Here is a 24,145-nt window from a genome sequence, read left to right on the forward strand (position 1 = left end):
CGAGATCTCGATTAAAATTTTCGAGATCTCGAACGAGATTGAAAGTTTGATCTCTGTGAATTACTTTGTTTTGAGTAACCTTTTTACCTTAGATTCATTTTGTTCAGGCAGTACTATTGTGCGTAGCCAGCTTTAGCCGACGATAATAGTACTGTGGCGCACTCTGTGCGGAATATATGCGGAATAATGAGCGAGCGTTTTCTGCTGTTGGCCTTTTTGCAACAAACGCTTGGCCGACAATACCTTGAGCACCCTATGTTTTTTACGAAATCATTTTCAAAATGCATAGTGAATTAAAATGCTGATTTTCTAAGTCAAACACGTTACAATTATGTATAATTAAAAATAATAATTATCACTTTTTCTTACTAACATGTTTACGTTACGTGCTACTTAGTAGTTTTTTTGTTAAATGTTGATTCAATTTGTTGTTTTTAAGGTTCCGTAGCCAAATGGCAAAAAACGGAACCCTTATAGATTCGTCATGTCTGTCTGTCTGTCTGTCTGTCCGTCTGTCCGTCCGTATGTCACAGCCACTTTTCTCCGAAACTATAAGAACTATACTGTTGAAACTTGGTAAGTAGATGTATTCTGTGAACCGCATTAAGATTTTCATACAAAAATAGAAAAAAAAAACAATAAATTTTGGGGGTTCCCCATACTTAGAACTGAAACTCAAAAAATTTTTTTTCATCAAACCCATACGTGTGGGGTCTCTATGGATAGGTCTTCAAAAATGATATTGAGGTTTCTAATAAAAAATTTTTCTAAACTGAATAGTTTGCGCGAGAGACACTTCCAAAGTGGTAAAATGTGTGTCCCCCCCCCCTGTAACTTCTAAAATAAGAGAATAATAAAACTAAAAAAAAATATATGATATACATTACCATGCAAACTTCCACCGAAAATTGGTTTGAACGAGATCTAGTAAGTAGTTTTTTTTTAATACGTCATAAATCGCCTAAATACGGAACCCTTCATGGGTGAGTCCGACTCGCACTTGGCCGCTTTTGACCGAAGTTAAGCAATGTCGGGCGGAGTCAGTACTTGGATGGGTGACCGTTTTTTTGCTTGTTTTGCTCTATTTTTTGTTGATGGTGCGGAACCCTCCGTGCGCGAGTCCGACTCGCACTTGGCCGGTTTTTTATTTTCAATACATAACATGGTGTACCCTAAATAAGTAGGTAGTGTTTACGAAATTCTTAGAGTTTTTGACCAGATTTTAGGACATTTTTAATTACTTTGTATAATCTCGATCTCGTCGAGATTAATCTCGATCTCGAAAGTCTGACGGTTGAGATCTCGAAACACCCTATCTCGATTCAGATTTTTCGTGCGAGATCTCGAATCGCCATTCTTAGTGCGAGATTGCATTCCCTAGCTTCGGCATAATGAGCTCATCTGTGTTGAGTTTGACGTTACCAATGAAAGGCATTGAAGTCAAACTTGACGCTGATTGGATCAAGATTGATTAGAACAATTTTGTTTCTTAGAATGATATTAATAGGTAAATACTTTGTTTCAAATCTTTAAAGGATAATGGATTAAGACAGTTACATTGATTCATAATTAATTTAATATAAATGTGTTAATAATAATATTTGTTAACATGAAAGACACATCAAGCGCTCAGAGAGATTTCAGCTCCATTTAAATAGTGTTTCCTAGTACATATTTACCAGTTTCCTTTACGCAAAATAATGGTGACTTACTACTAATGGATTATAACGGCCACTTAATGTTTTTTTAAGAATTAAGCCCGAACTTAATCCTAACTCGAATATGAGGTAAATATCAGTAAAATCAAACAAAAGAATATCTGTTGTATATTAAAATTGAACGATAAAGAAACTAAACTACTCATGTTCAGGACGACTTAGGGCCCGATTTGGATTTAGAAATAGATATCTATTAGATATCTTTTAGACATCACCAAGATACGATAACGATAAATATGTTTAAGATCTAACCTGTCAAATTTGACATTTGCGCGATTCTGGAGATACCTACTCTTGAACGATTTCCACAAGATACGACTTAGTGATCCAATTCACATCTATTAGATATCTAACTCTATCTAACGTAAAAGTGACATTGGTTGCCCGAATTGCGCTGCAAAAGAGAACTAGAAATCTAAACTATAATGTATCTAGAATAGATCTAGTACGTGTCGTCTCTTGTGAATATCTTGATGTTCGAATACGGCAGTTACTTTACTACAAATTACCTTGAGTAGATATATGGTACGGTGTGTACATTGAATAGATAAATGGATATAAGCCCTTTCAAACTAGCATGGTGCTTAACTGTCCGAGTGCTTTCAGGATGCGACATCGAGTCGAGTGCATTCCATACAAAGGTCGCCGACTAAATTAATCGAACTTGATCGATGGAGAACTCGCCACTCGAAAGTGTAATTGAAACATGATTCATTATATATGTTCGTGTTTTAAACAAGGAATGTTTCATGTTTTTTAACTTTTAAGATTCAGTGCTGTTTACGCGTATAGTATATGTGACCACTATATTTTTTGTTTCCCTTATGCTTTGCTAAAAAAGTCCGATCCCCTGGTAATACTAGTTAATTATAAATCGTTTCTAAATTTGTTTTAAGTTCACTTATAACCTGTAAGGTACAGTTAAGAAAAGAACCTCAAATGGTGGTGAATAAATATTATGATTAATTTCTGTTCTGTGCGTCCTGTGCGATATTATGATAAGTAGTGAAGTACCTTTACATACAATACCTTTTTTTTACTACCTAGATACTCAAATATTAAAATATCTTCTCGACATTACAACGTTAGGACCTGGCAACACAGTTGAATAATAGAACCAAATTAAAACATCACCACTTTAATAATTCAAAGAAAGAACGAATAAAAGAGAGCTAGAGGAGCGGTTAAATTCGTGCACATTTTAATCCGACTTGCTGTCATCTACTCCATTTATTGAATGCTCCGTCTTCAATATTTGCCTCTATTTGTAAAAAAAAAATCTACAGTTTAAAGAAAAGTTCCTTTTATATTGAACATCTTATAAAATGGTACAATATACAAAAGTTTCAAAGCGCGTCTTACACCACCAGATGTATAAAGTAATGATTTTAGAACCACAATTTTTATTCGATAAAAGCATCACGAATTTTACAACGACTCCGAAACTCTCCAAGTATTGTAAAAAAGAAAGTGTTCATAAAATAGTAACACAAGTGTCGAAACCAACGACTGGTACGGCACAAGGCAAATAAAAGTACCTATCGAAGGAACGCTTTAGGAGAATAAGGCAATAAGAATACATAACTTATATAAAATGTTATGGTTTTTTGCTCTCAACAGCTACAGTTGTATGAATAATATATCAGCACTTTCGCGAAGCTACCCTGTGGGAACATGGTTTTGATTTATCGGTTCCATATTAACTATTCTCGTGTTTTTGCGTGGCTTACAAAGCATCTTTTTGAATATTATTAGATATCACTACAGAACGGCTCTATTAGATGCGTTTTTATCACCATTCGTCGTGGATAAGAAAACTATCCACCACGTTCTACAAGATAAAAGGTGTGAGGAGAGTAACTCATGTAGGTATTATCTTCGGATGCTTGTAAGTTTTACTTACTACGTAAAAATATTACCTAATGGTGGATGTAAAAATGGGCTAATGGAGCTAAACCAACTTTTACATTAATTCTTTTCGCGTTAATGCCTTATTTTTATTGATGAATTGGCAAAAAACCACTTAATTGTACCGATATTTGAATAAGTAATGCATCATCCATCACGCTAATTGTTCTTCGATGACGCGTCGGTTACAGTCAGATGATGGATCTTGGAACATTTGACAACCTGAACTATCCGCCAATATATCTGATCAAACTATGAACTAATATGGCTGTCTTGTGAAGTATACTCATTACAGAAATTATTTTTATTTAGAAATTATATAACGCATATGTAATTCATTATATTCATACCTAATTGAATAGCCATATATTGAGTAATTTGTATTATTTGATCAAATAAATTGGTGTCTATATACGATAAGAAAATATAATTCGTTTTAGTTTTGAAATAATAAAATTTAAATATAATTTAATGGAAAGCTTGTTTTAATTATTCCCTCTTTCCACAAAACAAAACTAAACTTACAAGCACTCATTAAAAATCGAATGTTCTGAAATAGACCGTTCTATTATCATATTAGCCATACGAATTATGAATTCGTTAGCGACCGGGTTCGCATTTGACTGCAATCGAAATGACTAGGTAATTGGGATTTGAATGGGAAATTGGCTGATTATTGTTTCAAGTGTATTCAGATTGGGAGGCATATGCGTATATTCAGAATTTTGATATGGGTTCTGTATTCCAGACATATTTTGAACTACTTTCAACACCCTTGTTGAAAGTAGTTCAAAATATTGTTTTTGGTTGGTTGGGTTGATTTTCTAAAAAATGTTCTTGGTAAAGGTCTAAAATATAAAATAATAATATGTATATATGTATGTTTCATATTTCGACGACTGTGCATTTGACTGTGTTATATATTCAGGTATAGATATATAAATAAAATAGTCAAGGGATTTTCCTCGCCATCTCACCAGTAACGTGATTTAAAGGTCAATTTTGACAACAGCCCGGCCTCGATAAAGTTGACGGAAACTATACTCGGCTGACTGAAATAGATAAGACACGGCACGTTGAGTCAGGTCGTTCGTTAAAACTAACCCGATGTTTACCTTTAGGCTACCTAAGTAACTCGAAACATTGTTTTTTTAATTAATGTATGGTTTATCCTTTTTAGGGTTCCGTACCCAAAGAGTAAAAACGGGACCCTATTACTAAGACTCCGCTGTCCGTCCGTCCGTCCATCTGTCACCAGGCTGTATCTCACGAACCGTGATAGCTAGACAGTTGAAATTTTCACAGATGATGTATTTCTGTTGCCGCTATAACAACAAATACTAAAAACAGAATAAAATAAAGATTTAAGTGGGGCTCCCATACAACAAACATGATTTTTGACCGAAGTTAAGCAACGTCGGGCGCGGGGTCAGTACCTGGATGGGTGACCGTTTTTTTGCTTGTTTTGCTCTATTTTTTGTTGATGGTGCGGAACCCTCCGTGCGCGAGTCCGACTCGCACTTGGCCGGTTTTTATTAAATATAACAAAAACAGACTGATAATCGAATTATGAGATTTTGATCTCGATTTCATATTACTCGCAGTGCTGCGTCTCCCTCGCTTTTATTTATATGCATTGATATAGTATATTTATATGTATTAGTATGAGTTAAACTAACAATATTTACATGATGGACGTTAAATTGGGTAAGATGCAGAATAATCCAAATCAATTGAAATAAAATGACTGAATGAATTTGTTATTTTTTAAACAACTATAAAGTACCTAAGGCAAATGTAAAAATGATTGCTTGTTACGTGCCCCTCTGATGTGTAAATATAATATATTAATCTAATTACTTCCTTTTGTATTGTAAGAAAACACGGATATTTTCTTATAAATTAAAGCGGAACAACAGAACCTCGGTGGACCTAAATAAAAACAAAGGCTACTAATAAATATTCCTACCGGCTACTACTAGAGGAACTTTGCAGATTTCTAAAAAACAGCTAGAGGAACTTTGCAGATTACTAAAAAACAGCTAGAGGAACTTTGCAGATTTCTAAAATAATTTTAGGACGAAAGGGAAACGATTCTTACCCACTAAGTTTAAACCTGTCAAGAATAACTTTTTTCCTAGTTGAATTAATAATTCTCGTGGGTCTTAGTAGAAATAACCTAAAATTTCTGGTAATTTGAGAACGCATGAACTTTCAACAATCAGATAACGCCTAATTATGAGAAAACTATAATGTTTTCTCGCTCACTATATTTGATTAATTTCAAGGCCAAAGAAATAAATCTTTTCTTAGTTTCTGGAAACTCTGTAGTAATCTCTTTGTACCAGATGAGTTATTACCAGAGAGATAATAACGTATGGAAGTATTCTCCGAAAGAGACGCAAAATTAGTAAGGGTTGCGTCATAAGAATATGTTGCTGAACATTTGTAGAAGGAATTAAACTTTAGTTATAACCATTACGAACTAAATGGTTTTTGTATTAGGTACAATTAGGTCAAACACATTTAAGAAAAAATGTTACTTCTATTATATTTAATAACATGGATATTACAATAAAAGTTAACGAACTGGGCATATACTCGTATCCCGTTTATTTTATATTTGTTTCTCAAGTAGGTACTGAAATAAAGTATTATATTTTTATTATTTAACAAGCAGAAACGTCTGCGATCGATGGTATTAAACTTAGAATAAATTTAAAAGTGGAAAAAATTTAAAATTGGAAATATGACCCAAGACCCACCCAAGACAGTAAAGGTGACATTCCATTTCCAACTGCAGCTGCACTACTGCTCCGGCATTACTGCGGCGGCCTGAACGCGTCGGTGTGATTGTCAATTTCCATAGTAAATTGAATGACAATACCGACTGCATGTAATATGGTCATTTTAACGTATTTCCGACCGCAGCTGCACTACTGCTCCGACACTACTGCAGCGGCCTGAACGCGTCGGTCTAACTGTCAAATTCCATAGTAAAATGGATGACAAGCCGGACTGCACGCAGCATGGTGATTTTCGCGCATTTGGTGTATTCTTGCAACTGCGGCTGCAGACCGCACGTCAAATCTGTCACTGCACTGAAATGTCTTGGTCACAGATATCAGTAGTTCTAAGCAAAGAGGATATAACCAACTACGTTCTAAGGAGTTTATAACACCCAAGGATAAACAATCCCGATAGTAGAGTCTATTCGGAAAGAGAAGAGTCGTGGAATGTATTGGGCAACATACATTTCATGACTTCTCTTTCCGCACACCGCACCTACTGTTAATTTTTTGCTAATCTATATTGAGCCATATCACAAAGCAAGGTAGGAAACCAGAAAGAGAGCGTCAAATCCGGAGAGTTAACTATAGTCTGGCAAACCCAATTTGCCAGTAAATATGAACAAAGAAAACTCTACTCATCGATTTCGTTTGGGTGTTAGTACTAGCCTAAGACAAATATGCTTTCTCTCTGTCTATGTTTGAAATGAGACAGTCCCTGGCCAAACTATATTTTCCTAGGTATTAGGGGCAAAGCTTTGTTTAAAACCAAATTGATTCACGAGAGAAGCAAATGGTGGAAAAAATTAAAATACTGACAGTTGCGGTGGTTTCAAGGCTTGAAGGTTAAATAAACTTTGCAGAGTACATAGAGTCAAACCAAAGAAAGTCTGCAGCGCAATAATTTGACAGCGAATTAAAAAACTACATATGGCAATGTTTTTTAGAAGTCAGTAAACGTCATGCACTATGGTATGTGTTTGTCAAAATCGTTTAAATATTCGTTGTGTTTTGTGATTAACGGAATAAACATGGTGAAACCTTACAAAACCGGCGTGCGGGAGTTACTTTTCCGCATGACAAATAATTTTACACTTGTAAAAAGTCAGCACGAGGCGATTCAAGCTGAAAAACGACAATGTTTACAAAATTTGGAGTTGATGACGGGTAAGTGGAATGAAACATCTTAATACTTCACCATATGTACCTACTTAGATAATATAATATTGATTTAGACTAAGGTTTCACAGCAAATTGAACACACCTAATAGGTATAGGCATACTTATGAATTTCCTCTAACATTTCGAGAAACTCATTGGTACTAGCCGGGTTTTGAGCTCGAACCCACAACCTCCATGCTTATGCTCACGGCATGGGTACCTACTAGTTAAAGCTACAATTTAATGCTTTATTTCGTTTTTCCGAAAACTTTAGTTCGCAAATTGCGGGCAATTTCTCTGTCAATCTAATTATGCCTTAATGGGAGTAAAATAGAAAGATGCCCGCATATTGAGAACTTCGGTGTTCGCGGTAGGCCCTCTGTACCTATTTACCGCCGTCGCGGATATTACAAAAGCTTATTAATTTTGATGAAGCCAAATGTCACATTCTCCCAATATTATTTATAAATATTAGTATATGTCTAGGTACATATTAATAGGGACATCTATTGTTGGAATAAAATTTATTTTACCATAAAAATTAAGCTGTGCATACAGCTTAATTTTTTCATAGACGGTAAATATGGTAGAAATTTCACAAGTATCAAGACTATTTAATCCATTTTCTGCGGTGTTGTCGCATACTGATTTTTAAAAACTACTTTTAATCTAGCGCTGCAGACTTTCTTTGGTCTTACTCTACAACACGGATCATCACACGAGGAAAATATTTATTATTCAGATTAATTTATTAAAAGTTATTTATATCAGCCAAAGTCAACGAAATAGCTTTCTTCATAAAGGATTTCTTGTCTGGTCCGTCAAGTTTTACATGGTCTGGTTATTAACTGTTACTGTCAAGAGCGCCGTCTCCCATGGTCTTTAGGTACCTGAAGAAAGTAAAATTGCTTTAATATTGAACCTCAGAAAGATAAATCTGTATATAACGAACGACGTGTCACATCGCCTTCTCCGGAACCCACGAATCACTTTGCAGAAACCAATGAAAGACCTGATAAAAGATTCTACCTGGGGACGTTTATCGTAGACTTCTAAATCCAGCCGGCAGTGTCCGCACGTTTCTGACGGCCGAGTACCTACTCTCCACTGACTGACACTGCCGGCTGAATTTGGCTGGATCACGTACCTACGTGATGTAGGTGGATCAAGTGCACAGTTGCACACCCCGTATACTTCACAAGCTACATGAGTCCCGCTCACGTCGGGTTGCTGTGTGCTGTTGCGGTCGTCACGCATTTAGCCAAGAAGATGGGGAAGATAATTTCAAAATGTTAGCTTACCTTAAGTAATTTTTCCTCTGCATTAATTTCATTTGGGTAATTTGGGTGTATTTAGTCAATTATTAAGCCTCAAACACCGTTGAATTGCTTTTCATTTAATCGGTAATATTCCCTCAATCACAACGACAATTCAATATCAGATTTTATTGGTAGCTGTCTTCGACTGCCTCTGACTCCCGTAGAAAGGCAATCTGGTCTTCTTTTTCGTTAGTATGTAGCATTATTGTAACTTGCTTTTTCTTGTAATATATACGAAAGTAAATTAGTTTATTTATACGTCTGACACTGACATTGATTGACAAGCAACACGAACGCTGCTGCGACTGCACGACGCAACAGCAGCAGTCGCCGCCGCTATCGCCGCTGCAGTAATGTCGCACCAGTAACGCCGCAGCAGTAGTGCAGCTGCAGTTGGAAATGGACTGTCACCTTAATTCTTCCACTTTTACATTTATTCTAAGTGAAATAAAGTATTTTTCCCATAAGAGTGCAACGTAAAAATAAGGTTTTGATTATCTTAACTTTGCGATGTCTACAGTTAAGTAAAGACGCGAACGAGTTAAGCATAATACAATAAAATGTGTACGACCCAATTACCACAAGGGGAGGCCTATTACAGCTACGTGTAATTAGGCCTCTAATTACATTTAGGTCTGTAATTTCCATTTTGGGCTAATTATACACGTTAGTGCTCTCTTTGTATTTTCACAACCCCATATTCAAGAACTGCATTATCACTCAGTGATGTGACTGTTGTTATAGTTACTTACATCAGCTGTTCAAAACATTCAAGAGTAAATCACTTGATTACATAGGTATATGAGTGTGTACAGTTGCCATCAGATATATCAGAGCGGCCAAGGCGCTCACAAATATCTGAACACGCCTCTATTGTTAAGGCGTTAGAGTTGTGTTCAGATATTTTTGAGCACCTCGGCCGCTTCTATATATATGATGGCAACTGTACAACTGTACATATGGCACAGGGAACGTTTTTTATTGAATCCCCTCTTACTTCTTAATACTTTATGTCATGTGTTTTGGAATAGGTATACACACAGACTTAAATATACCTAGATGACGCAAATGCATCTACTTTGCGTGTCCGAACCCCGACGAATCGTCGAGGTTGACCGTCGCTACTGACAGTCCACGCGCGTCAGTTGTTGAAGCCGGTAGTTCGTAAAAAATTAAAAAATGCCTCGTTGCGTGATAAGTAACTGCAACAGCCCAAAAATTGCAAGCACCCAAGGGCAAGGACATTTCCTATCACAGGTAAGTAATTTTAAAATGATATTATGCGTAAATTCATTTTAAAACAATTTTTTTAAGTATTCCAAGTTGTGTTTCCAATAATATACCTAAGTAACTATAGATTAACGTTACAAAACTATATTTACATTACATTGCGCGTTTGCTTTGAGCGTTTGATCTGACCTTGTGTGTTAAAGAGTCGATGAATATCGTAACAGCGATACTGTCGCGTATCGCTTCGTCTTCGTGGTACAGGCCATTTCTCATTCGTCCGTCAAATTTAGCGACTAGTGTTGTTCGTTCTACAATATCAATAATCGTTTCTAATCGATTACTCGATTTCGAACAGACGAATGATATTATCTAGTATAAAAAAAAAACAATTTAATCGTTATTATTAAAAAAGGTGGGTAATTTGAACAGACAGAAAGGGGAAGGCCCCCGAGTCGTTCCTCGTGCAAAGGCTGTCCGTGGTGATCCAGCGTGGTAATGCTGCGAGCATCATGGGCACCTTTGCACCAGGAACGACTTGAAGCGTTTTGTCTTTTTTTTAATTAATAATTTTTATTTTTATTAGTAATTTTAGATATATGTAAATATAATAATTCAAAGGATTAGATAGCCCATATATACTTAGTGAGTTATATCCAAAAAAATTAAAAATTGTTTAAATCGTATACCTATACATATAAAAAAAGTATTAGATACAATCTTTTTTTAGAATAATAATAGTTTTATTATTAAAATTCAATTCAAATATTATTTAGGAATCTAATGATTCCGTTAAATGTCATTCGTCCGTCAGAAAATCGATGACATTCACGGTAATCGATTTATGATTTTTAGGTTATCTAAAATTATGTTTCTTACCTTGCACTTCTGTACTAATCTCTCCTGTTTCAATAAAATATCAACGAATATACTTAATATTTTAACAAACTTATTTGAGATTACGCGAAGGTATACCAGCGTCGACAGAATGAAACCGCTTAAAAGCGCGTCCTCTCATATTGCTACTACTCGGCGTACTATTCGATTTTTGGCGTGGTTCGCGGGGGAGCGGGAAGTGAGCGAGCGGGATCGCAGATATAAAATCTATGAGTATGAGCAAGACAGTCGAATCGTAGCGGGGCAGAGGGCATCGGTGTCTTTGAATCGGTTAGGATTTCCCATCACTAAATTGCGGCTGTGACGTCACAGTAGGTGGTAAAAAGTCGGCACGCTTGGTTTCAATACAAATCGTGATACAGTAAAACCCGGTTAATACGATCACGTTTAATACGATTTCCCGCATAATACGCCATTTTACGCCGGTCCCTGCAACTTTAGGCATGTTTTCATAATTTTTTTCACGGTTAATACGACTCGCGTCCCGCTTAATACGCCATCCGTCCCGTTACGCACCATCTGCACGTTTGTGTTTTTGACATAACCGTCGTACTATTATGCAACCTTAGGATTTTTTTTTCGTCTAATATCTTTTGTCGGGTCCTTATCGGCGTGAGAATGCGATGCCATCTGCTTGACCGTTATGGAGCACGGAGTGCAAGCTATCGCTCCCAGATTTATTTGCAGTCAGGTACTCCATGACTTTCTAGTTGAGCCTATCGTTAGTGTTCCTAGATTATTTAACCGCGTGTGTACTTATAACCAGCTACACTTAAATTTCATTCGCTCATTATCACCATAATTATAGTTTTATTTGTTCACGTTTAATACGATTTCCCGTTTAAGACGCTTTTTTTGCTAGGTCCCTTCAGAAACGTCTTAAGCGGGTTCTACTGTATTTGCTTTATCTATGGTATATTTAAGTCTGTGGGTATACACGAATTCAGCGACGTGTTCTAACGAAGTGCTCAATTAGTGGACTATTTAGTGCATTTCCATTTACTGAATACACTTGTTTTTTTAGGGTAGCTACCATCAACATAATTAGAGTTTGGAGCTGAAACGAAACTAGCAATTCTCGTAAGCCCGATCATTTGAGCTGGATTCAGAATTCCACATCACTAAGCGCCGTAGTAATGTTAATTGCCATACCTTTACGGTGTTCGCCAAAAGCACTCAGTTTAACGAGCCAACTCGTTCTGTCCATTGGCACGGACGGAGTTTCTGCCAGTTGTGCCATTCTTATGGCATGGACTATGGAACTACAATTACCTGCAATTGTTATGGCAGTTTTTGCACTTTTACTAGGTACTTTGGATGTGCGTGGATGGGTCGATTTGGAAGAACTATCTTCACCCCTTTAACCCGTGTAACCCTTTTTTGGGATAAATGGTTGCAATTACATATGGACCATTATTAGGAGGTACATTGGAGGGGTTAGGAGTCCTAATTGCATATCACTGGGTTGATAGTAGACGTTAAGAGGATAATTTAGTCTGGAAGAGATTAGTAGGCCTCGTAAACCTGAACTTTTTTGGGTATTTGTTACCTCCGGAGCTTGTTAAGCCCAAAACTGCATTTAATTATACTTACTCGTATGATGGTATTTTTAAACTAATGACATATGGTGCTGCAGCTTATTTTATGTAAGATTATATGTTTACTTCTTTATGTATATTATGTATTTACAGTTTGTTGAATCAGTAGTTATTTATACGGTAGGTACTGCACATGCAATATCACATGTGACTGCATTACAATACAATATGAACGCTCGCATGACATGCACGCGACAATGGCCTACACAATTACTGTAGCCTAAAGGGTACATTTAAAACTATAAATATTGTAAAGAGGTATAATTATGTAATTGATAGGTAGTGAAAAGGGTAAAATACACATATATAAAATAATTTTATAGGGGGATTTTACACAGATCGACCTAGTCCCACAGTGAACTCAATTAGGCTTGTGTTGTGGCTACTAGACGACGATATATGTAATATGAATATAAATACTTATACACATAGGAAACATCCATAATTTAGGAACACAAAATATTTGTAATAAATAGACAAATAAACGCCTTACCATCTGGATTCGAACCCGCGACCTCATGCTTCGTAGGCAGGGTCACTAGCCGACTAGGTTAGGAGGCCGTCAAAGGAATTAGGGTAATCCCTTTTTAGGGTTCCGTAGCCAAATGGCAAAAAACGGAACCCTTATGGATTCGTCATGTCTGTCTGTCCGTCCGTATGTCACAGACACTTTTTTCCGAAACTATAAGAACTATACTGTTCAAACTTGGTAAGTAGATATATTCTGTGAACAGCATTAAGATTTTCACAAAAAAATATAAAAAAAAACAATAAAGGGTATAGCCGGTTAAGCATGGCCAAACTGCCCTTAGCGAAAAAAACAATTTCCTTTTACTGGATTATTAACCTATATATAAGTAGTGCTTTCACCAAATATTAAGCCTCAAATGCCCCAGATTTAAAAAAAAATGCAAAAAAAGAAAAATGATTTTTATTTTATTACAGCCAAATTACTAATCCGATTTCTTTGTAATTTGGGTATGTTGTATATACAATTAAGGTCGCTTTCTGAAAAAAATTATATTGAATTATCTCTTAAAATAATAGTAAAAAATTTAGATGAAAATTATCAGAAAAATAAAAAAATACGTGCGAGATAGCGACAGTTATCAAATTTACATATTTTATGTAGAATTTAATAATGTTTAACATATATTTTTTTCAAAAATTAAAATCGGGATTAACAGTGTGAAAAACTCGAATTTGTAACATCCCATAATACTCTCTCTTCATACAAGCAAAGCTGAGTAGTAAGTAGTCATAAACGAATGAAGTATATTGTGAACGCAGTCTTTACGAATTTGAATTTAGAATATGACGTATTTTATTCATCAAAGGAACAGACATTTTTTAATCGTTAACGCTCTGTATAAAATTCGTGCCTATTTTCCTGTTCCCGCGCTTTTTTTTTAAATCTCTGAATGCCGTTCGCCCTAGCCGCATACAGCCACGGAGTTTAAGGTCCGCGCTCAACAAAATAAGTCGCGTTCTAAATTCAAATTGCGTTGGGAATATAACTTTCTAGTATAACGTACAAGTTATTTTGTATGAAGAGAAGGTATTATGGGAGGTTACAAATTCGAGTTTTTAACACTGTTAATCCCGATTTTAATTTTTGAAAAAAATATATGTTAAACATTATTAAATTCTACATGAAATATGTAAATTTGATAACTGTCGCTATCTCGCATGTATTTTTTTTATTTTTCTGAAAATTTTCATCTCAATTTTTTACTATTATTTTAAGAGATAATTCAATATTATTTTTTTCAGAAAGCGATCTTAATTGTATGTACAACATACCCAAATTACAAAAAAATCGGATTAGTACTTTGGCTGTAATAAAATAAAAATGATTTTTCTTTTTTTGCATTTTTCTTAAAAATCTGAAGCATTTGAGGCTTAATATTTGGTGAAAGCACTACTTATATATAGGTTAATAATCCAGTAAAAGGAAATTGTTTTTTTCGCTAAGGGCAGTTTGGCCATGCTTACCCGGCTATACCCTTTTGGGGGTTCCCCATACTTAGAACTGAAACTCAAAATTTTTTTTTTTCATCAAACCCATACGTGTCTATGGATAGGTCTTCAAAAATGATATTGAGGTTTCTACTATCATTTTTTTCTAAACTGAATAGTTTGCGCGAGAGACATTTCCAAAGTGGTAAATGTGTGTCCCCCCCCCCCCCTGTAACTTCTAAAATAAGAGAATAATAAAACTAAAAAAAATATATGATGTACATTACCATGCAAACTTCCCCCGAAGATTGGTTTGAACGAGATCTAGTAAGTAGTTTTTTTTTAATACGTCATAAATCCCCTAAATACGGAACCCTTCATGAGCGAGTCCGACTCGCACTTGGCCGCTTTTTATGTATTTGGTCACTGTAATGTAAATTAGCTTATAATAAATGGCCGAGTTAAGCTTAATAACATCGCGGTACCCTTTTCGGTTGAGTTTTATGTTGTTTCACGGATAAGGGCCTAAACCGCATTGGTTAAGAGGGTAAAAGTATTAAGTATGTATTAGGCGTATGAAATATACCTGGGATTATGAGAAAACCGGCCAAAGGTGAATTAGAGAAACTCGAAAACAAAATGTAATTATCTATTTCGAAGGCGCGATAGTCGGCATACTAAAGTCTAGATCAATCTGTAAGATTAGGAAAAAAATACATTAGTTACATAAATGAATGAATGAATTGAGAAAATGAGAAATGATGAATTTACTCAACGTTGTACTGAACCGTCATTATAATTATGTGCTCACATTATATTGTGACATAGCCATGTCACCAGCGCGCCATGTCACCGCAGCGACGCGCCCAGAGCGGAATCCGGCCACACCGACACGACGGCCCCGCGCGAGGCGCAATGGAGGGGAACACCGACCGGAGCTATATAAGCACGCGCAGCGCACAGTCCCATCAGTCGCGGCCGGGGTGACATACGTGCGCCTAGGCCAGACTCTTCCCTTCCCCCACGGGCTGGAGCGGTCACCGCCTGCCAGTGGTATCCTGACCCGGGCTGGAGCGGCTATCCGCCTGCCAGGGTATTCCCGTCGCGGGCCGGAGCGGTCACCGCCCGCCAGTGAATCCCCTACACCCCCCCATACGCAAGGCCTGTAGCGGACACCGCCGGCCGGCGTAATTCCTGTCCCCGATCTTCCCTATCATTCCCTTACGTCCGTGTTACCTAGGGAACCCGCGTATCGACCCGCTACCGTAGAGTCCCCGACCGATCGGGATTAGTTAGTGATAAGAATAGTTAATAAGTGTTTACAATAAACGGCATAAAGCCCCGTCTATACCAGTGGACTATCCGTGTTTGTATTCATAACCCGTAAGTCCCCTTTCTCCCAAATCTGAGACTAGCTCGGTAAACCTCTCCAGCCCTTCAGGCCGAGAGGATATGTGACTCCTGCTCAGGCAGCACATCACATTTGGCGCCCAACCGAATAACTCACAATTAGGAGTCTTATAGACTCGGGAGAAAGGTAAATAATAATATACGCGACGCGTCCCACCCGCCCGTGCAGAATCAATGCAACACCGCGAACCTATCACCGTATCCGGTCAATCAAATTGTTATAACTCCGTTATCAATCAAATCGTTATAACTCCGTACCGTATCCTGTCAAGCAAATCGTTATAACTCAGTACCGCATCCTGTCAATCAAATCGTTATAACTCCGTACCGTATCCCGTCAATCAAATTGTTATAACTCCGTAGTACCGTATCGCGTCACTAAAATCACAACATTCAACAGATTACCGCCGCAAAGTCCGACCCAACGCATCGCGATAAGATAACAGCGTAGCCTACCGTATATCAATGCCAACTTCTTAGGTATAGCACTTGAAGAAGCCAGAATTAATACAACAAGCCGAAGATAGAAACATTCCGACAACAGACCTCACAGCCAACCAAATAAGGAAACTGCTGGTAGAGTCCATAAAGTCCACAGACGAATTTCGAACTCCAAAGAAAAAACGACCGACCAAGATGTCAGAAGACAAAACAAAAGTCGACGCGATTCGCTTATCCAAGCTAATCCGGGAATGGAATCTCTCATTTAAGGGATACGACGACGCCGAAGAGTTCTTGGAAAGACTAGAAGAGCTCATCGCAGCAAGCGAGATAGAGAAGGAAGAGATATTACCCGCGCTCCCGCGTATCTTACAGGGAAAGGCCCTAGCGTGGCATAGGAACAATGTAAAATTATTCAAGGACTGGGACAGTTTCCTCAGTTTATTTAAACTTTATTACTACCCCAGCAACTACGAGGAGAACCTCATCGTCAGGATAGTAGCAAGGAAACAGATGTTCCAGGAAAGCTTCGTCGACTACCTAACCGACCTGCAAACGCTGATGCGGAGATACGATAACCTAACCGAAAAAGAGAAACTACATAGAATACACGAGAATATGGCAAAAAACTACAAACTTTATATAAAGAAAACCGATTTCAAAGACTTAACCGAACTAGTAAAACTAACGGCAGAGTATGAAAGCATACTAACACCGGCGTACAGTGGAGGATTTCCAGGAAAAGGACCCACAGAAAGAGCAAGATGGAACAACTCACCGCAGGATCAAGGCGACAGAACGCCACAGATAAAACAACGAAACAGACAAATCCGAGATCACCAGTATGGACAACGGGACAGCGAACCGGTACCATGCGCAAGCGAAGGCATAAAGATACACCCAAGATATGATCCGAAAACATGTTGCTGGTCGTGTGGCAAGTTTGGTCATGACGCAGCACAGGGCCGTTCGCAACAACGCATTTTTTGTAGTACTTGCGGCATACTAGGCATTTTGAGCAAGAACTGTTGTAAGGGAAATAAGGGAAACAGTGGCTCACAACCAGTAGGAGCGGCAGGCGACGAGGACCAAGGCGACACCAGACCTTTTATCAACGTGACATTTAACGAGGTCACATACGAAGGCCTTATAGACACAGGATCAACTCACACGTGAGATGACTTGGTGGTCGGAGGGTCGAAATGGAGTTTAAGTAAAACCAAACATTACCGAAGTTGTGTTGTATTCTCGGTATCCAAGTATAGAGAGCCTAAATCTAAACTTAACACATATATTTATAGGCTATTATTGCTTACATGCTATTTATACAATTACGTGCGTCGCATATTTATGTCGCAGGCAGTAACGTATAGTTACTGTTAATATGTTAACTTGGGCATATAGTACACCTCCCTGGAAAGTTACTCTTCACCCCCACAAAGGAGAAAAAAAAATGTGACACACGCAGTTGCATTTACATTTTTTTTCTAATTATAAATTGAATATAATAATAAACTAGTTATTACTTTGTTTCAAAATACATCTTAGTGTTATTTTTATGAGTTATATAAACCTGATTATTTTTTAATATCTTAACATTCGGTGACATATCTTCTATGACCTTGTAAGGTCCGTTATAAATGGAGTCTAATTTATCGCCTACTTGATTTTTTAAAAGTATTAAGTCTCCTGGTTTATATTGTACAGAATTCATTTTCTTATCATACATTAATTTTCTATTTACTTTACTAGACATTAAATTATTTCTAGCTTCTGACTGAGCTCTTTGTAACCTATACTTAAATTCTTTAGTATAACTATCATAATTATAGAGAGGGTCGACAGAAGAAATTAAATTATTCGGTAAACGACAGTGTTTGCCGAAAACTAATTCGAATGGCGTATATTGCGTCTCGGTATGTACGGTGGTATTATACGAAAAACACCAATAGCTTAACCAGGTACTCCAGTCTGTGCGGTTATTACTACATTGTATCCTAAGGTAAGCTCCTAGGTTCTTGTGCGTGTTCTCGAGTGCTCCTATAGTTTCGTGGTGGTAAGCAGTCGAGTGTAGCTTATTTATACCTAATAATCTACAAATATCGCTAAATACACTGGACATAAATTCGGTACCTTGATCCGTTATGATGTCGCTTGGTACGCCATATCTTAAAATAAAATTATTTACAAATGCTTTGCTTACAGACTCTGTGTCTTTCCTCTCTAAAGGGTATGCTTCGACGAACTTAGTCAGTTCACACTGAATTGTTAATACGTACTTATAGTTATAATTATCTACTTCTAAAGGTCCTAGAATATCTAAAGAAACTCTTTCGAAGGATGAGCTTGGTGTTGTAGTTATCATCATTGGTTCCTTAGTGTATTTATTAGTGTGTTTGTTGTGTTGACAATGTGCACATTTCTTTACGTATTCGTATACATCGTGGCTCATTCTTGGCCAGAAGTAATGACGTCTTATATTGTTTAACATTCTATTAACCCCCGCGTGGCCACTCGTGGGTAATAGATGGAAATCGTTCAAAATAACTCTTATTTCCTCTTTATCGTATACTTTCGTAACACCTTTTGTTACAAGGATCCTAGGAATATCACATTTGTAGCTAGCTAAAAATTCATTTATTTCTTGCGCATTTCGTTTATCTTTTATTATTATAACTTCATTTATGCATTGCTTCTTGCAAAATTCTTCTAATTCCCTCGCTAACACGCCTACGGTAGATAACGATCGGGATGTTAGATATATGCATGATTTGCTTGGTACGTACTCAAAATTTCCTTTACTACTCATTATTTTATTTTGACATGTCTTACTTAACTTATAATTGGAACTTAATATGAGTTCAATACAATTTTTTGGTGCTTTGATGATTTCCACAACTCTAGGTTGATCAAGCCTATCGTTTGCGGGTACATCTGTCGCTAAGTCACCTTGATCGCAAGTTTGTTGCGCGCGCTGTTTCCGTGATTGGGCTCTGGTCATGACTGATACAACGTTTGCTCTAATATTTTTTAAATCATCACTATTCATCGGTAAGCGACTCAATGCGTCTGCAGCTGCATTGTTTCGCCCCGGAATGTACTCGATATCAAAATTAAATTCTTCTAAATACAACCTAAACTTGGTTAATCTACTCGAAGGATCAGTCATTCCAAAAAGATAAATCAATGGTTTATGGTCGGTGACAATTTTAAACTTTTTCCCGAAGAGATAGGGTCTAAAATGTCTTGTCGACCAAACTATGGCAAGTAGTTCCAAATCTATGATTGGGTATCGCGTTTCGGCTGGCTTAAGATTTCGACTTGCGTACGCGACTACCTTCCCGCTAGCATTCGATAATACTGCCCCTAATCCTATTTTTGATGCATCTGTATGTAACGTAAATGTGTTATTTTCCGAAAAATCTGGATAATCTAAGACTTGTGGACTAGTAAGAATATTTTTTAATTTTAAAAATGCTGCTTCACACTCTGTAGACCAATTAAAAACTGCGTTTTTCTTGGAAAGTTGATTTAAGGGATAAGCTATGTTCGCGAAATTTGGAATAAACCGTCTATAGTAATTGGCAAATGCTACGAATCTTTTGACCTCGTCTGTATTCGTTGGTCTTGGGTATTTGGTTAATGCATCTACTTTCGCTGGGTCGGGCTCTACTCCTTTTGAAGTTATTTTGTGCCCTAAATACATTATCTCTTTACGTAAAAATTCGCATTTTAATGGATTTAGTTTAAGATTCGCGCTCCTCAAACGTTCTAAAACTTGAGTAAGGTTATGGTTATGTGACGTCATGGATTTTCCTATGACAATACAATCGTCTAAGTATATAAAACATTGTTTGTAATTTAATCCGGACATGGCTATGGTCATAAGCCTTGAGAAAACACTACCGCTTGTTCGGAGCCCCATGGGACATCTCTTCATTGAATACATTTTATCGGTCGTAAACGCGGTGTATTTCCGGGATTCCTTGTCTAAAGCTAGTTGGTAATAACCTTGGGAAAGATCGAGCTTTGAAAAATATATGCTACCTGCTAGGGAATCTAATATTTCTGTTATGTTGGGCAATGGGAATTTATCATCCTGTATTTTATTATTTAGTTGCCTATAGTCGACAACCAATCTCCATTTCTTTTCTCCTAACTTATCACTCTTTTTGGGAACAAGCAAAACTGGACTGGACCACTCGGAAGTAGTCTCTTCAATTATGTCGTTGTCTAGCATATCTTGGATCTGAGTTTGGAGTTCTTTGCGTAAGGCGTGTGGTATCCTGTAAGGCTTTACGTATACTGGGCTGGCATTTTCTTTTAAGTTAATTTTGTGCTCCAGCAAGTTTGTTGTAGTAAGCTTGTCGCCTGGCAGATGGAAAACATCTGCGTATTTTGCGCAAATTTGTTCTATACTTAACTGTTCCTCTGTGTTTAAATAAGTGTGTAAATTTAAAAGATCTAATAAGGTTTTTACTCTATTGACGCTAATTTTCCTTGAGTCAAAATTGCAAATATCAAAATTACATAATCTGTTTACTTTTAACTTTGATAAATCTAAAGTAACTGGCTTATCAGTCGTGTTCAATATCCGTACGGGTATTTGACCTTTGTCTGGTCTTGAAATAACACCTGCTACAAAAACGCCTTCTTGCATTTCCTCGGCTAGTACTACGCAATCATCGTCTAGTTGTGACGTAATGTGAGTCATAACTTCGCATCGCGGAGGTATATTATGGACATACGTATTCTTTGAATGTACTTGCATAGGTATCGATACGGACTGACCTCGGTCCTCTAAAATTAATGCATTGCGTTTATAACTTATGTCTGCATCGTAACGTTTGAAAAATTCTTCTCCTAAAATTGCTTGGGCTGAGCATTGCAAGTTCTTAAAAACATGAAACTTTTCTTCGCAAATGAAACCGTTAAAGTCTAATTCTAAATATATATATCCCTCTGAAGTTAAATCTCCACATACTCCATTAATGGTAATGCTATATCCTTGTATTTGTTTAAAAAGATCGGGTTTGTTTTGTAAATATTCGTATCTAATAGCACCTAGGGCTGCTCCGCTGTCGGCCAGGAGCTTTAACTTATATCCATTACCTACACTACAAGTTACTGTGCTATAATTATCTTTATTATAACTAAATATTGCGCTATTCATATTAGTCACGAAAAAACTGCCTGATAGGTTTTTCATCATCGTGTGACGGTTGTATGTGCTGCGCACGCGTATTCGGGCGAGCGGGCGCGCGCGCAGGTCGGCGAACTGTAGCTGCACTGTCAGCGAAATTGTTAGGTCGTTTGCCTCTATTTGTCGGGACGTGTTGCGAAATACCTACGCTACGGTTATTGCTAGAATAATATCGTGTCCCGAATGTATTTCTTTGCATGTTAAAAGGTTGACCCCTATTATAACGTGCGGAGTGGGCGTTCCGGTTCCCGTAATTATTACGATAATGGTTGCGCCCGTAATGTAGGACCTGCTCCTGCTGTGGTGATGAGCTGTGCTCGTCGATGGCCGTCCTGATCGCTTCGGGCAGTGACGTAAATTGCCTAGATGATATTATGGTACTTAACTTGGGATCTGCTAAACCGTCTGCAAAACGCTTAATGGCTGATTTCTCGTTCAGTGGGCGAAGTACATCGTACCCGCTGTCGTTACCGTCGGCCTGGGATATGGTCAGATTGACAAAAAGATCCTCGATCTCGGCTCCAAATGCCTCTATAGTTCTCCTACCTTGCCTAGCTCTGTACAGTTGAGCCTGAATCGATTCGGACGATTTTTTAGGTAGTAAGAATGTACGCATATCCGCGATAAGTAATTCTACGCTAGTATATGACGTCTTTAATCTGAGCTTAGCGCTAGACGAGAGTCTTGTTTTCAGGACGAACTCTATTAAAACCTGTTGAGTTTCGCTATTAATAATGGAACTGTACATTATAATGCCGTCTATCAACTGCTTAGTGGTATCCTCCTGCCCCGTCATGACGGGCAACAAGGCGATGGCCGTCTTGACATCAAAACTGGGCTTAGCCATTTTTACCTCTGTTTGAGATTCCGTATCGAAAAATTGTAATGCTATTTTTATCCTACTGTAAGTCTCGATAATATCGTTTATATGCTTATTAGCTAACTCTATTTCCGAAGGCACAAAGTTTGCCTTTTGCTCCTGTAACTGAGACACAATATCCGCCGCACGGTTATGCAGTTCGTTCGATTCGTCTAATTTCTTCCTACCTATTTCTTTCCGTCGCCTCTCTGGACCTAACTTTACAATATCTTCTCTTAATTTATTTAATCTGTCGCGTATGGACTGTAATTCGGCTAGCATAATAAATTCGCGGCTACAATTAATTACATACAATGGCTAAAATTAGGATACCTATCATTCGCTAAATATCGTGACGAAATAATAAAACATAATAATAAAGTTATATCTAACTTACATTGGTAGCGGGCAATGTACTCCCGTAAGTAGGTTATGTCGACGCTGCATTCCGCGCTGGCACGGGCGGGCGGTCGCGTGACGCCGCTGGCGAGCTGGCACCTCCATGTGGCACTCGCTGACGCTGCATGTGGCTGCCTCTGCTCCGACGACGATGACGGGCCGGGCTAACCCTGGACTCCCTCGAGCATGGGCCGGGATAACCCTGGACACCTCTTGATGTGGGCCGGGATAACCCTGGACACCTCTTGAATTGCGAGCCGGGATAACCCTGGACAACGCTCTTCTTTCTTCCTTCTTCGTCTCTTCTTAATTTGAGTTTTGTTTCTTGGTCATCTTTTTCTTTCTTCTCTTTCGTTTTCAAAATGCGTGGGAGGGTTCTGTTCTAATAGGAAGGTTCTTTCTTGAAAATGCGCAGGAAGTTTCTTTCTTGAAAAATAGGTTCTTCAACTTGAATCTTCATTAGGGTGATCTTCTTGCCTTGACTTCTATATTCATTCTCGTATGCGGTGCGCCGTGGTATTCTTCACTTTCCTGGTTCTCTTCTGGTATGGGTCGCCATGAGATGACTTGGTGGTCGGAGGGTCGAAATGGAGTTTAAGTAAAACCAAACATTACCGAAGTTGTGTTGTATTCTCGGTATCCAAGTATAGAGAGCCTAAATCTAAACTTAACACATATATTTATAGGCTATTATTGCTTACATGCTATTTATACAATTACGTGCGTCGCATATTTATGTCGCAGGCAGTAACGTATAGTTACTGTTAATATGTTAACTTGGGCATATAGTACACACGTATATAAACGAAGAAGTATACAGAGTCTGTAAAACGAAAGGAAATCTCGAACAACATGTACAACGAGTAATAGTTTTGCCAAATGGCACGAAAACAACAGTAAAGACAGCTGTACTAGTGAAAATAACAATGAACAACGTCACGTTGTGGCATTGGGTACGCATACTCCCCATGGCGTCAACCGTCATCTTAGGCATGGACTTACTAAGAAGGATAGGCGTGAAAATTACGTGGCCTGACGCCCAGGAGGACAAAAGCGACCACCGCGACGAAACGCAGATAACAATTCCAGACCAAGGGTCAACGCATCCAGACACGAGTAATGTGGACCTCCAGACAGTAACCGACCGCTCAAGGAAACCACCGCAAAATCTGACAGACTCCCGAAAACCACAGTTAGAAAAACGACCGCAAAACAAATCCGCACCGCGTGACACCAACCCCAAGGGGGACATATGTG

The 24,145-nt window shown here is 37.9% G+C and overlaps 1 protein-coding gene and 1 long non-coding RNA gene across 2 annotated transcripts; both read right to left on the reverse strand.

Moving 5' to 3' along the window:
• Nucleotides 1-659: 659 nt before the first annotated feature.
• Nucleotides 660-14,996, reverse strand: LOC134651225 (uncharacterized). The gene is made up of 2 exons (XR_010097087.1): nt 14,946-14,996; nt 660-961 (listed from the first exon to the last, which is right to left on the reverse strand). It is a non-coding gene; the product is annotated as an uncharacterized LOC134651225 (long non-coding RNA).
• Nucleotides 14,997-18,569: 3,573 nt separating this feature from the next.
• On the reverse strand, nt 18,570-22,477 carry LOC134650850 (uncharacterized). Its single transcript, XM_063505782.1, has 3 exons — nt 21,892-22,477; nt 20,475-20,798; nt 18,570-18,595 (listed from the first exon to the last, which is right to left on the reverse strand). The coding sequence occupies exons 1-3, from the start codon at nt 22,475-22,477 to the stop codon at nt 18,570-18,572; spliced, it is 936 nt and encodes a 311-aa protein (XP_063361852.1).
• Between the last annotated feature and the right edge of the window lie 1,668 nt (nt 22,478-24,145).

This window comes from Cydia amplana, chromosome 9 (assembly GCF_948474715.1).
Source record: "Cydia amplana chromosome 9, ilCydAmpl1.1, whole genome shotgun sequence".
In the NCBI taxonomy this organism is placed as follows: domain Eukaryota; kingdom Metazoa; phylum Arthropoda; class Insecta; order Lepidoptera; family Tortricidae; genus Cydia; species Cydia amplana.

What these genes read in the sequence shown, in the direction of transcription:
- LOC134650850 (XM_063505782.1), bottom strand. Translation starts at nt 22,477, where the DNA reads ATGGCTAAGCCCAGTTTTGATGTCAAGACGGCCATCGCCTTGTTGCCC. An exon ending in TTACGGGCGCAACCATTATC is followed by an intron (nt 20,799 to 21,891) that starts GTAATAATTACG and finishes TCCATCTGCCAG; the next exon opens with GCGACAAGCTTACTACAACA. An exon ending in AATATTAGATTCCCTAGCAG is followed by an intron (nt 18,596 to 20,474) that starts GTAGCATATATT and finishes TTTTATTTTAAG; the next exon opens with ATATGGCGTACCAAGCGACA.